The 15,247-nt window shown below is 43.1% G+C and overlaps 1 protein-coding gene across 1 annotated transcript in view; it reads right to left on the bottom strand.

Moving 5' to 3' along the window:
• Positions 1–14,635, bottom strand: part of TRHR (thyrotropin releasing hormone receptor) — a 35,353-nt gene extending 20,718 nt beyond the window's left edge. The window contains exon 1 of the mRNA XM_044295281.1: positions 13,847–14,635. Coding sequence (XP_044151216.1) covers positions 13,847–14,635 — 789 coding nt within the window. The remainder of the gene's footprint in view (positions 1–13,846) is intronic.
• Positions 14,636–15,247: the final 612 nt, after the last annotated feature.

The raw sequence follows: 15,247 nt of genomic DNA on the forward strand, positions 1-15,247 counted from the left end.
GTTGGCACAGCAGAAAATTACAATAGCTTTATATGCAGATAGAGTCAAGTGCTCCAATATATTCGCGATTGCGCTAATCGGCAATTAATGATGCGCACATTTTGGCGCAATACGTGAAACTTCTAATTTTATCAGGTCTGACTACATATTACTGATTGGTGCACTGAGTATTGTTGTGACATCACAGCACTATGTCTGTAGCATGTATGTATGGACAGCAGAGAACGGTAATCCCTATCACACCTACCTAACACCCTGCACTGGAACCTATCAGCTACACTATATCAGCATCTAACCTACACTGACTCCCACTAACTATCTGTATTATATATAAGCTAAAGTACCTAACCATCTATCTAATGTAGTGAAGAAAGCACAGAGCAATGTCACTGCTCTCTCTCACAGAACTTTAAACAACTGCAGAAAATGGCTGCTGGGGAGGTCCTTATATAGTAAGGGGTAGGCAGCTTTCCTATTGGTTGCTAGGGATGTTGCTAAGCTCAGACAAAGATACTGCAGCCTTCTCATTGACCCACGAGTAAGAAGCAGGGAGGGATCATGGGTTCAGATGAAAAAAAATCTAGAATATTTGAAAATACGAATATATATCACTATATTCTAAATATTCACGAAGTTCTTGAAGTGCCGATATTCGCGATTAATATTCGCTATTTGAATATTTGCGCCCAACACTACTCCTCATATGTACACTCTTCGTAGTTTCAGGCTGCCATCAGTGTCAGATAGGAGTGATTCCCTGAGGTAGGACCTGCACCTATATCCAAACAGATCTCTCAAAGTGAAGGAGACCATACCAGAGCATGTCTGGCGTCCAGTCCCTTCATCGTTATGGGACTACTGAAAATAGCAGAGTGAGCGTGTTCAGCTATGTTTGGAAGTCCTATAATGGTCAATGGTAAACAAGCTGAACTCGCATGGTGGTAAATGGAGGGTGTCAGTGCTTGCGTGGCTGCTCTCCTTTCACTTTGGGGGTTCCATTCTGGAGATAGGAAGTTGGATCTCATAGGTGGGACCTGCACCCATCTGACATTTGTGTCATACCCTAATGATATGCCATAAATACTGGGATGGGACAACCGTTTTAATGAGGCTAATCCTCATGTGGACACTCTTCGTAGTTTCAGGCTGAAGAAACTACTCCAAGGAGGGGCATGTCCCTTATTGGAAGGATTTTTGAATCTGCATGGAAAAAACAATGGGAGGTGGATTCAATGCAGAATACTTGCCAAAATCTGCATGCAAAACCCTCCGTGTGAACATGCCCTAAGGCTGGACCAGACAATTAACATAAGCTTTCGTGAGGGGTTTTCCAGCCTTTTTATTCCTTTCTTTTTAAATTTTAACCCCAGCCAGCTGGACCCATCAAAATGGGAACCGGTTAGGAGAGCCAGGAATCCAAAACGCATGGTTGAGTATGTTTTAAAATTTAAAAAAGTTTTTAAAAAAGTGGTTTATTCATTGCCTGTTGGCATATCCGCAAACACCAGATTTTGCCAGTAGAAGCCATTTCTGGTTAAATAAATGGCCATCAATGTAAAAGGTTTGAGTTCACACAGAGTCTCCCTATTTTGGCTCATAAAAGGGGGTCCAAGCAGGGAACCCTTCGCTACGATGCCTATACACCCTTACAGGACAGGGTTGTCATCTTGAGATAAGCCCTGTAACAGGATAATACTGTAATTTATCGAATTTACATGTCATATAGTTAGACAAATCTGAAGTAGCCTCACTGTTTTCTCAGGATTTGGTCAAAGTCACGGTGCACTCTTCAGGGTTTGTTAGCAAACACAGACTTTTGATCTGCAATATATGAATTACCGTCATACGGAATGGAACATATCTTTTGAGCTGCAATTATGCTTTTTTTCTTTCATATGGGCTTAATGGCACTATGCATTCTGCGTTTCTCTATTTCTGCTGGTTGCCGTTCAGGAACGGGTTTCTATGGAAATCACAAATTAAATGTGTGCTTGCTGCAGAAGAAATTGAAAATATATATATATATATATCTGTGCTTCTCTAATGAATACTTTATGTAGAAAAGGTGAATCAGTCCAGTGTACAAGGGTTTTATGAATCACTTTGGCTCTTAACAGGTTTTTCATGTTTTATTTTTAAATTTACCTTCATCAAATAAAACCGGAAAATATAATTGTGTCTAATAGGAATGAACTCAAGAATATTCATTCATTGGTAAAACACTCAAAGGATAACCAGCAAGCTGAGCTGGGATGGAAAGAACTAAACACACTCCAACGAATAATGGTTTCCATGTCTAGCACTGATGAGGCCTGACAAGCCTGAAACAGGACGGCTTTGTTATTTCAGGCTGTATATACTGTATGCTATATTGTAGTGGTCTCTAACCAGTGGCCCTCCAGCTACACTATAACAACAACTCCCCCCATGCCTAGAGTTGGGTTTTGCAACAGCTGGTTTCTGGCATGAGTGTCTGGATTTGGCCAGATGAAAACCAGTGCACGGAACTCCGGCAGGCTGTTCCTCTGCTGGAAAAGCCTGTCAGATAGTTTTAACTCTAGCCTTATCCATAGGATAGGTCATCAATATCAGATTGGTGGGTCTCCAACACCTGGCACCCGCCCGATCACCTGTAATAGTACCTGAGAATCTCCACTACACATTTTATGGAGCTGTGGTGTTCTGTCTCTGTACACTGTTTACTCTCTGAAGCTTTGGCTGCTGCTAACAGTTGATCTGTCGAGGCTGGGGCGCTGGGTGTTTGACCCCCACTGATCTGATACTAATGTCCCATATGAAGGATAAGTCATCAATATCTTAGTCCAGAAACCAAGCAACCAAGGAACTTAGTACAGGAACCAAGTCTTCTCAACGAGTTCCACAGTAGTATTAAAGATGGCTGTGAGGTGTTCCATTCTTCTTTTCTCCTATGGATATGGATCAATATTTTAGTCCCTAAAAACTCTTAGGGATTGTTCAGCATGAGAAAAACATGACTGATCTATTCCAAGTACAGTGCCTTACTTGTCTACAGGATGCGTATGATATTGCAGTTCACCTCCATTCCTTTCAATGGAGCTAAGTTGTAATACCAGACACAACCCGTGGGCAGGTGTGATTCTGGAGGAAAGCAGACATGTTTTCCTAACCAGCAGGCGCCATACTCGGTGTTTTCCCAAGCAACAGGTGTAATTAAAGCCGGGTTTCTATTGTTTTTAACAGCAGACACCTGGGACTAATATTTTACACAGTAGAAAACAAATCCAGCTCACCCTGCATGCTGAATCTCCTGTGCGTGGACCGAACCAGGTGAGTTCTTCAATCAGCAGCAGTAGAAAAAATAGTCTAGCACTAGAGAGAAGACTATCAAAACTCCGTCTTTATTAGTTGAATTCAAGATAACATATAGTGGACCCCACAGCACACTTGCTCCTCCAAGTTGATGCGTTTTGACCAACAACTGGTCTTAGTCGTAACTGTTACTGACTAAGACCAGTTGTTGGTCGAAACGCGTCAACTTGGAGGAGCAAGTGTGCTGTGGGGTCCACTATATGTTATCTTGAATTCAACCAATAAAGACAGAGTTTTGATAGTCTTCTCTGAAGTGCTGGACTATCTTTTCTACTGTACCTGGACTAATGTCTGCAATTAGCAATAACGTTGATTGCAGACATTTTACCCCTCAGATGCCCTGGTTAAATGTAAACATGGCATCTCAGAGACGAACCTGGAAACGCTGCATTTCTGGGCCTGGAACAGCTTCCCAATGCGGCGATCAGTGAAACTGTTCATTCATTGTGAAAGGGCTGAGCCTGCTGGAGACTATCAGGCCTTTCACAGGTATATTCCAATGTAGGCCTGTAGGTGGCGGCACTACATTGACGTATACTGAATTTTCTATTTAGCAATGTACTGAAATGCCATTGTTGCCCGGAGAACAAATAAAAAGTTAAAAAAGCTTTTAAAATATAGAAAAAAGTAAAAGAGTAAAATCACCCCCTTTTCCCATAAAAATAATAAATGGCTTATCATAGGCATAACTGCATCCCAAAATGTCCATACTATAAAAATATTTATCCCATACAGCAAAGGCGTAACAGGAGAAATCAAAACAGCCAATTCACCATGTTTTCTTCACATCACCTCCCAAAAAACTTGAATACAAATTGATCAAAAAGTCATACACAGTCCAAAATAGTGTTAATAAAAACTACCGATCATCCCGCAAAAAATGAGCTTTCACACAGCTCCATAGATATAACTATAAAAAAACATGGGGGGATCAGAATATGGCGATGAAAAGTAAAAATAAATTTTTCAAAAAGTTTTTATTTTTTGTATTTTCAGTATTAACCCCTTCAGGACCCTGCCATTTTTCACCTTAAAGACCAGGCCATTTTTTGCATATCTGACATGTTATAAGGCCGATTTATTGGCCTGTACTTGTGGGAGGGGCTCTGCCCCGCTATTTAGGGTCATTCCTCCCTCCCCTACATCCTACGTCTGTTAAGCACAGAGCGTGGCTACATCCCTCTGCGACGTTACTAACAGTGCCTTACTGCCTCGTGAGTCTCCGCAGTGCGCCCGCTTGTCAGGTAAGATGTCGCCTCAGTCAGCGGCCGTGTTGCTTAAAGTCCGGCCAGCGGCGCCGGCTCCCCAGGTAAGGGGGAGTCATGCTGCACCAGAACGATCTACCTGGATGCATTGGCTCCCACGCGGCAGTGTAGGCAGGTTGCAGGGGTCAGCGTGATCCCGAACTCGGTACGCAAATGTCTGGCATGGGCCGCTGTGCCATTAGTGAGGCAGGTTTTGTTTTACTCACGCTGCTGGTGTCCTCTCCTGTTGCCGCCGGCCTGCTGCTCCTGGTCTCCCGCGCAGTATCTCAGGCTGTGTTCCTGTTAGGGTCTTGCGCCCCTGGTGGCCACAGTAGGGAATGCAGGTCGGGGGTTCACAGGACAGATCGTTGCAGGCTAGGAGATTAGCGCCCTCTGTTGGTCACTCCTGCTACTGCAGGGAGAAAAAAAAACACATGCTCTGTACGGCGCGACCGCAGGGAGGAATAAGATCTTTATTTGTTCAGGGTAACTGAGTTGGGGTACAAATATGGTGGTAGTTCGTTCTACGATTATCACTGTTCCTTTTCCGCCAAGGCTGCGGCAGCCCTCAGGCAATTTCAATTCCTCACAAACTGGGCTAATATCGACACTGAGATATTTTGCAGACACTTTGCTGGCCTTAGGGCTCCTGCTTGTTTTCTGTGTCAGTCCATCTACCACACAGCAGAATGGTGTCACAAGGCTGCCTCAAGTGTCGATAGTAGCCTTTCCGCACAGCCATCTAGGTACCCTGAACCCCAGAATTGCTCAGGTTTAGTTAGGAAGGCCCATTCAATACCTCTGCCGATCCCAGATCTGCAAAAATTTTAATTTTTCCTCCTGCAATTATAGTCAGTGTAGGCTGTTACATGTTTGTGTTAATTGCTTCAGAGCCCATCCCAAATCGGTCTGTACATTAAAGGCGGATAAGTCATATTTGAATTGTCGTTAACGTTGATTGCTTGCTGCATTTCCTACGCAACCACCACGACCCTAGCTTCGTACAGTTCCTCATGTCAGGATTTAGGTCAGGTTTCCACACTGGCCTAAGTGCCCTGCCCGAATCGTCTTATAATTGCAGGAATTTATTATTGTCAGCAGAGCGTCACCCTCAGCAGCAGATGAACTGATTTCTGTCGAGTTGGCCAAGGGGTTCCTGATAGGCCCCTTTTCTTTCCCTCCTTTTGATCAGTGGAGAGTCAGTCCTTCAGGCGTAGTCACAGGGAAGTTTAGCAATAAAGAAAGATTGATCATCGATTTATCAGCCCCACACAGTCACTCCATTCCTAGTATCAACTCTCTCATACCCTCCAAAGAAGTCAGTATGAAATATTACTCCATAGATCAGGCTATTGCCATGATACTGCAGTTAGGCCGTAACACTATCCTCTCAAAAGCTGATATTTCTGACGCCTTTAAACTACTCCCCATCAGTCCAACTCTGTGGCAGTGGCATGGTATAAAGTGTAGAGATCTTTATTACTTTGCCTCTAAACTTACCTTCGGATCCAAAAGCAGCCCATGGTTGTTTGACAAATTGGCTCAGGCTCTCCACTGGATACTAGTCAACGAGTTTAATTGTAGTTTTGTTATCCATTACCTGGATGACTTTCTACTGTTGGAACACCCCGGTGCCAATCCAAAAGCACTACAGTCGCTTCTAAGCTGTTTCCACCAACTTGGTATTCCCGTGTCCCCAAAAAAGGTCGAAGGTCCATCCCCAGTTATCACTTTCCTAGGCATCATTCTGGACACAATAAACATGGTCGCAAAAATACCCAAAAACAAATTGGGCAGGATTAGGGTCGTCCATCACAATTTCACGCAGACCAGAACTATTAAGAAAGTTGAATTACAGTCTCTTTTAGGTATGTTAAACTTTGCTATGCGAGTCATGCCCCAAGGTAGGCCATTTGTTTCACGAATACTAGCCCTCCTTCCTTCAGCTCCTTCCCATGACCGCCTCATATGCCTTGACGACCAAACAGTAGCCGATCTAGCCATGTGGGACTATTTTCTTAGTAACTGGAATGGTATTTCACTCCTCATCCCTGTAGTGTCCAACAGTTCTCCTATAGTTTTCTCCGATGCCGCTCCTGTTCTGGGTTCGCAGCCATTTTTGGCACACATTGGCTAGCGAACGTGTGGCCTGATGAGGTCAAGACACTGCTGGGGTTTCTTCAGTCTTCAGCTTCCTTTGAGATTTACCCCTTAGTTGCAGCTGCTCATGTTTGGGGTCACGAGTGGACCGGTCACACCGTGTTATTTGTTTCCGATAACGCAGCGGTAATAGATATCTTAAATAATGGGTCATCTAAATCCTCTCTGGTGTGATTGTTCTTCAGACGTCTAGTGCTTCTTTCTTTGCAGCACCAGTTTCGATACATATGTTCACATATAGCTGGGCAAAAGAATGTCGCAGCTGATGCCCTGATGCGCTAATTTTGGCCTTTTCTCACAGGTATTTCCCGATGCAGATGTCAATGGTGCTACAGTTCCTCCGTTCCCGTCACTGATCTGGGTTTAAACTGTCATCTAGCTACAGCTCGTTCACTACTAGCCAAGTCCCTGCCACCCAACACGGCCAAGACCTACCACACAGGTTGGAGGGCGTTTCTCAAATTCCAAGACAGGTTTCCCCAAGGCGGTCTCGATTTTACCAACTACATCTTGGCTTTCATCGGTTATTGTCATTCTGACTTGAATCTGTCATACTCCACAGTTAAGTCTTACTTAGCCGGTGTACAGAATTTCCGAGCCACGAGTCCACCAGAAGCTCCCTCACTGTTCTCCATTAATGTAGTTAAGGCTACTCTCAGGGGTCTTGATAAATGCAGTCAAAATATACGTCCGGGCCATCTGGCCATCACCGGCCAAACATTTCGTCAGTTATCTGACATGTTAGACAATAGCCCTTTTGGCGCCCAACAGAGTCTAGTGATCAAAGCAGCCATACACCTGGCTTACTATGGCTTCCTGAGACCAGGAGAGTTTACCTCAGCCCGTAATAGCCACAGGTATTTGACTGTCGGTCAACTGAAGGCCAATAGAGATAGCTTCATTCTCTCACTCACGTCCACCAAGACATCACAGTCAGGCCCACCTACCCAGATCACTTACTACCCTACCACCCACTGCTGGTGCCCTGTTCAAGTGCTACATCAGTTAAAAAGTCTTGACAGTACACCACCCCATAGTCCACTGTTGCCATTCAATGCAGCGCAGTACACCACCCCAATTTGTTTCTCATATCCGTTCCCTGGTGACCAACCTAGGTATAGACCCAGCATCTGTCTCTGGCCACTCCTTTCGTATTCCGCAGCATCCAAGAACCAAGTTCCTGCTCACGTCATCAGGAAATTAGGGTGGTGACAGTCCTCCTGTTATACCAGATACATACCTCACCCGAACGTTGAGATGTCTCTTGCCTTTCAGAACCTGTACTGTAAGTGCGAATTGTAATAAAGTGTTCTGATTACATGTCGTTCCTTTTTGGCCTCCTTCAGTCATCCCTACAACGTTGCGGTTACAGCACAAATCAAACCGTTTTAGGTAACTACTAATTAGCATTCCGTTCCAGGTGTAGCCCCGACCACAAGTTATAAGGCAGATTTATTGGCCTGTATTTGCGGGAGAGGCTCTGCCCCGCTATTTAGGGTCGTTCCTCCCTCCCCTACATCCTACGTCTGTTCAGCACACCCACCCTTCCCACCCTCCATTTCATTGTCACACCAGGGGATGGCCTCCTTCAGTCATCCCTACAACATTGCGGTTACGGCACAAATCAAACCATTTTAGGTAACTACTAATTAGCATTCCGTTCCAGGTGTATCCCCGACCACAAGTGTCACTTTAAGTGGTAATAACTTTAAAACTCTTTTACTTACCCAGCCATTCTGAGATTGTTTTATCGTCACATATTGTACTTCATAACAGTGGTAAATTTGAGTCAAAATATTTCATTTTTATTTATAAAAAATACAAAATTTACCAAAAATATAGAAAAATTTGCAATTTTCAAAATTTTAATTTCTCTGCTTTTAAAACAGATAGTTATAGTAATAACAGTTAATACTTTACATTTCCCATATGTCTACATCATTTTTGGATCATTTTGTAAATTACATTTTCTTTTTTTTGGGACGTTAGAAGGCTTAGAATTTTAGAAGCAAATCTTAAAATTTTTAAGAAAATTTCCTAAACCCAATTTTTAAGGACCAGTTCAGGTCTGAAGTCACTTTGTGGGCCTTACATAATAGAAACCACCCATAAATGGCCCCATTTTAGAAACTACACCCCGCAAGGTATTCAAACTTTGTTAACCCTTTTAACCATTTTTTCCAGTAACAAATCAAGGGTCAGCCAATCAAAACTCAATATATTTATTACCCTCATTCTGTAGTTTACAGAAACACCCCATATCTGGTCGTAAACTGCTGTATGGGCACACAGCAGGGCGCAGAAGGAAAGGAACGCCATATGGTTTTTGGAGGGAAGATTTCACTGGGATAATTTTAAGTTGCCAAGTCATATTTGAAGACCCCTTGTGACCACATTTTGGAAACTACAGGATAAGGTGGCAGTTTTGTTGGTACTATTTTAGGGTTACTCTATATTTTTAGTTGCTCTATATTTTGGCACCATTTTTATTTTCAGATTTTTTAAAATGTTCATCTGACAGGTTAGAGCATGTGCTATTTTTATAGAGCAGGTTGTTACTGACGTGACAATACCAAATATGACTAATATTTTTGGTTGTTTGTTTCAGTTTTACATAAAAAAGCATTTTTGAAAAAAAATGATTTTTTAGTGTTTCCATATTCTGAAAGCCATATTTATTTTTTATTTTTTGGGCAACTGTCTTATATAGAGGCTCATTTTTTGTGGGATGATATGACGGCTTGATTGGTACTATTTTGGGTTGTGTATGACTTTTTGATCGCTTGGTATTACACTTTTTGTGAGGTAAGGTGACCAAAAATGGCTTCTTTGACACCGTTTTTAAAAATATTTTTTTTTACAGTGTTCACCTAGGTCATGTGATATTTTAATAGACCTGGTTGTTACGGACACGGCAATACCTAATATGTCAACTTTCTTTAATTTTCTCACTTTTAACACAATAAAAGCATTTTTGAGACCAAAAAAAAAATAATATTTTTTTCTGAGAGCCATTTTTTTTATGTTTTGCCCAATTGTTTTATGTAGGGGCTCATTTTTTGTGATGGTTTGATTGTTACTATTTTGGGTGGCATACGCCTTTTTGATCACTTGATGTTGCACTTTTTGTGATGTAAGGTGACAAAAAATGGTTGTTTTAACACATTTTTTTTTTCTACGACGTTCAGGTGAGGGGTTGGATCATGTGCTATTTTTATAGAGCCGGTTGTTACGGACGTGGCAATACCCAATATGTCTCTTTTTTTCCCCACAATTTTATGTCTTTTATTTTTGATTATTTTTTTTTACTTGAAATTTATTATGAAAAACACTTGTTTTAACTTTTTTTTTTTGTCCCACTATGGGACTTCAACCTCTGGGGTCTAATCCCCTCTGCAATGCATTACAATACAACCTTATGCTGACAGCCTGCTTGTGAGACCCAGCCTAAGGGCTGGATCTCACAGGCTTCCGTAGGAAGGCATAGGGCTTGCCCTCTCTGCCATTGGGTCCCCGCCACTGCAGCGTGGGGACCCGATGGAGATGCGGAGTGCATCTGTACCCTCCACAAACCCTCTGCATGCAAGGGTCAGCTTTCACAGCGGCATACAAGGAGTTAATACGCCGGCAACTGTGTTTTCAACGATGCCAGCGTATGCAGCAGGGACCCGGCTGTAAGTGCTTCTCCATTCCACCCCTCCCACTAGAAGGTTCTAGTTCAGCCACAAATTGTATATAAGGAGAGCAATCAGAGCCCCTAGTGTTCTACAGTTAGGGATCAGTGTTTAGAAGAGGAGACTCTGCCAGACAGTATAGATGACCAGAAGAAGATACCAAAGGGGATACTTTGCTACAGACCCTGGGCCTCCAGCCTTTGTTCAGGGTACCAGCATTCTAAGAGAGAGGGACAGCTTGCTCGGGCCTTTCCTTAGCATCAAACCATTCTTATGCCAGGGAGGAGACTGGAGAAGCCAGCCCTATGCCTTGCCTATATTGTTTTGCACTTGAGTTCCTCCAGTAAAGAAGCACCCTGGTTTACTGTAGACCTTGACTCTCTGGACCTATTTCCTACTGGGTGCACCACGCCTTACCATTTCTTCTAGAGAGTAGCAACACGTGGTGACACCTTGACAGTGCCAGGGGACGTTGACACCTCGACTTGGGCCAATGTGGTCCAGAGGGAACATTTTAGAGCACAAGAAGGCTACCGCCAGTCATTAAGGGTGACATAAGGATCCAGTGCTTATCATTTTTTTTTAAACATCCAACCAGCATGAAACTATAATGACTAGGATGTATGAGACCTGGATGGTCATTTAGTCTGGTCATTGTGTAACTGGATAATGGACTTCCTCACCTGCACACAGCAGTCTGTTAGGATTGTGACCATACCTCACCCTCTCTCACACTTAGCATAGGATGCCCAAAAGGCTTTGTCCTCTCTGCCACTGGATACCTATGACTGCACTGCAAAATATATCTCCAATAGCATCATCACGATATAACAACAATCAGCAATATTACCCACAATGATGAAGGACCGTATAGAGAGCAAGTGAAGCTTCTTACAGAGTAGAGAAAACTTCAGGAAAGTCACGGCACTCTTAGTCTTGAATCAAAACTTAGTGTTTAATCACACCGAAAAATACAGCAACGTTTCGACACACAGGTCTTTCGCAAGCTACAGAGTAGCTGCACTAACAACAACCTCTCACTTAGGTCTCATGCACATGATCGTTTTTGTGGTCAGCATCCGAGCCGCATTTTTTGCGGCTCGGGTGTGGACCCGTTCACTTCAATGGGTTTGCAAAAGATGCGGACAGCTGTCCGCATCCGTTGCACCGTTCCGTGGCCCCGCAAAAAAAATATAGCATGTCCTATTCTTGTCCATTTTGCAGATAAGAATAGGCATTTCTACAATGGGCCAACCGTTCCGTTCCGCAAATTGCGGAAGGCACACATGTGGCTTCCGTTTTTTGCGGATCCGCGGTTTGCGGACCGCAAAAAACAGCATGGTAGTGTGCATGATGCCTTAACATTAGTAAAACAAAGGACATGGTTCTTAACTTTAGGAAGAGGAACAGAGTGCATGAACCTTTAAAGAGCATGTGTCAGTCTGCCTGGTAGGATTGATAATGCTGTTTAAAATGATACCTCTTTTATGTCTATATAATGCACCATTTCACTGAAAACTGCACTTTTATCTCTTATATATATATATATAAAAATGAATTTCTGTCTGTCTAGATGTCTGTCTGTCTAGACGTTCTTTATGCGCGCCCAAACAGCTGGACCGATCTTCACCAAATTTGGCACACAGGTACATCAGGTGTCCAGGAAGGTTTTAGACCCGGTTTCAGCTTTCTAGGACTTACCGTTTCCTGAGATATTCCCCCAAAATGACCTGCATTAGCCAATAGAAGCCAGCAAGCCTTTCACTTAAATCCGAACTGCCATTTACACGGTCACATGTTCCTTATTAGCCAATAGAAGCTCGCAGGTCCTACTCCAGGTTTCCATAACAACTGATAACAGGTTTTAGCAGTTCGCAGGTCCTTAAATATTCAGTCATATGACGTATGACGGCACAACTACACTGCTACATGCAGTGGTGGGCACTGTGAAAGTCATTGTTAAAGGGACGGGTACTATAGAGGTCACTGTTATGGGGGAAACTATTGATATCTTTATACGACACAATGAAACACAAAATGAAATAAATGAAATATACCCATGCGAAGCCGGGTACTTTTGCTAGTCTCTTATATTATAAAAATTAGTTTCTGTCTGTTCTTTATGCGCAACCAAACGACTGGACCGATCCTGAGATATTCCCAAAATATGACCTGCATTAGCCAATACAAGCCTGCAATTCTTTCTATTCATATCCCAACTGCCATACACACGGTCACGTGTCCCTTATCAGCCAATAGAAGCTCTCAGGCTCTTAGTCTCCACATACACACAGTTTTACTCCAGGTTTCCATAACAACCCAGCCATTTTTCTTCACTGCTGTGGGTCCCCTTTAGGCTAGGGCTACAGGACAACATGTGTTGGTCGACACTTAGGGCACAACTACAATGCGATATTGATGTCGCACTACAATTTTTATAATGATAGGCTATGGTGTCGCACTGCGACATGCGACATGCTGAGACTGCAAGATGGATTTTTTGGTGACTTTCGTGTCACAGTTGCAGCATGTCGCAGTGCAGCACCATAGACTGTCATTATAAAAATTGTAGTGCGACATCAATGATAGTCTATGGTGTTGCACTGCGACATGCGACATGCTGCGACTGTGACGCGAAAGTCACCAAAAAATCCATCTTGCAGTCTCAGCATGTCGCATGTCGCAGTGCGACACCATAGCCTATCATTATAAAAATTGTTGTGCGACATTGATGCGACAAAATGTCACGTGACACATGTCATCGTGTAGCCCTAGCCTTAAAGGGGCAGGGTGCTGTGGAGGTCACTGTTAAAGGGGATGGTTCACTTTGGATGGTACTGTTAAGGGGGCAGGCCGCTGTGGAGGTCACTGTTAAAGGGGTGGGCACTGCAGAGGTCACTGTTAAGGGGGCAGGGTACTGTAAGGTCACTGTTAAGAGAGAATGGTACTGTGGAGGTCACTGTTAAGGGGACGGGTGCTGTGGAGTCTCTGTTAAGGGGGCAGGGAACAGTGGAGGTCACAGATAAGGGGACAGTCCCCCTATGGAGGTCAGTGTAAAGGGATGGGGTGCTGTATAGGTCACTGTTAAGGGGGCAGACCCCTGAGGCGGACAATGTCAAGGCATTGGGGTGCTGTGAAACTCACTGTTAAAGGGGCAGGCTGCTGTGAAGGTCACAGTTAAGGGATGGCGCTGCTGTGAAGATCCCATTTTAAGGAGGTGGGGCACTGTGGGGGGTCAGTGTTAAGGGGTGGGGGGCTGTGGAGGGGGAGGGGTGCTGTAGAGGTCACAGTTATGGGGGATACTTTTGATATCTTTTAACGACACACACAAACATTAAATGAAATAGATAAAATATATAACCCGGGTCCTTTTGCTAGAGTATATATATATATATATCATGAATTAAAACCATTTACCTGTCTTCTGGAGGATATTGTGTTATTAGAACACCTACTGGACATTTTGGAGTTGTAAACCTTCTTCTGATGAGTCGAGCCATTTCTCCAGGTCTTTGAGTTTTCCTTTGGATCAGATGGTAGGGGGTTTAGAAACAGAATTCTTGCAATAAGTCCATAAAGCACTGTGGCTAATGTCATTGGTACAGCATAAAATATACCAAAGTCAATCAAATAGATCGGAGAATAGTAACTGCGGTTGACTCTATAGCCACAGGTCACGACAGTAGCATCTCTGTAGATGATTGTGTTGAGATCAAGTAGAAAAAACCACATCATACAGTAGAGTGACGTGAAGACCCAAACAAACACAATGATCTTCTTTGCTCTAGAAATAGTGCATAAAAACTGAGCTTTGATAGGATGGCAGATCGCAAGGTATCTTTCAATGGTGAAAGCAGTGATAGAACAAGATGAAGCATTAATGCCCAAATACTGAAGGTAAGTAATGCACAGACATCCCATATATCCATAGACCCAAGAGCTATAGACGCTATCGGTGATGTTGGGAAGTCCTGCTGCCACCAAGACCATTAGATCAGCTATGGCAAGGCTCACAAGATAACAGTTGGTAGGAGTCCTCATGTGCTTAGTCCTAAGAACCACCAGAACCACCATGATGTTGCCAACAATACCAAGTCCACAGATAACAACCATCATGAAAATGGTGACCACTTGATACTCCACGCTATGCCATTCCATGTCTTGGAGGTTTGAGCTATTTTGTTCAGTGAAATTTTGATTTTCCATGTTCACAAGGATGGATAAGCTTTGAGGTACAAAATCTTTCTTTGCTACATCATTTTAAAGAAGAGGTTCATCCAATGGTTACCTAAAGAAAAAAAAAAAGATTAACATCTCTTATAAAAATTGTATAATATAGACCAATATAATGACATCTAAAGTCGATACGAGAACGGTTTCCATCTTTTACTAGACTGAAATTACAGTCAAACTTCTTCTCTGTGAATACGACCACCACCTTGTACAGAAAAAATATTGTGTGCCAGATTTTTGGTTCCACCATACATTATACAAACTAACCATCTTTTTTGAGAAGACCACTGCCCAGAAGACCACTTTTCAATGCAATTTTAGGTGGTTGTCTTAGACTACTTTTACACTAGCGTTTTTGCTGGATCCGGCAGGGTTCCGCAAAAACGCTTCCGTTACTCATAATACAACCGTCTCCATCCGTTCTGAACAGATCTGGTTGTATTATCTTTAACATAGCCAAGACGGATCCGTCACGAACTCCATTGAAAGTCAATAGGGGAAGGATCCGTTTCCTATTGTGTCAGATTGTGTCAGAGAAAATGGATCCGTACCCATTGACTTGCATTGTGGGTCATGACAGATACG

This window comes from Bufo gargarizans, chromosome 5 (assembly GCF_014858855.1).
Source record: "Bufo gargarizans isolate SCDJY-AF-19 chromosome 5, ASM1485885v1, whole genome shotgun sequence".
Classification (NCBI taxonomy): Eukaryota; Metazoa; Chordata; class Amphibia; order Anura; family Bufonidae; genus Bufo; species Bufo gargarizans.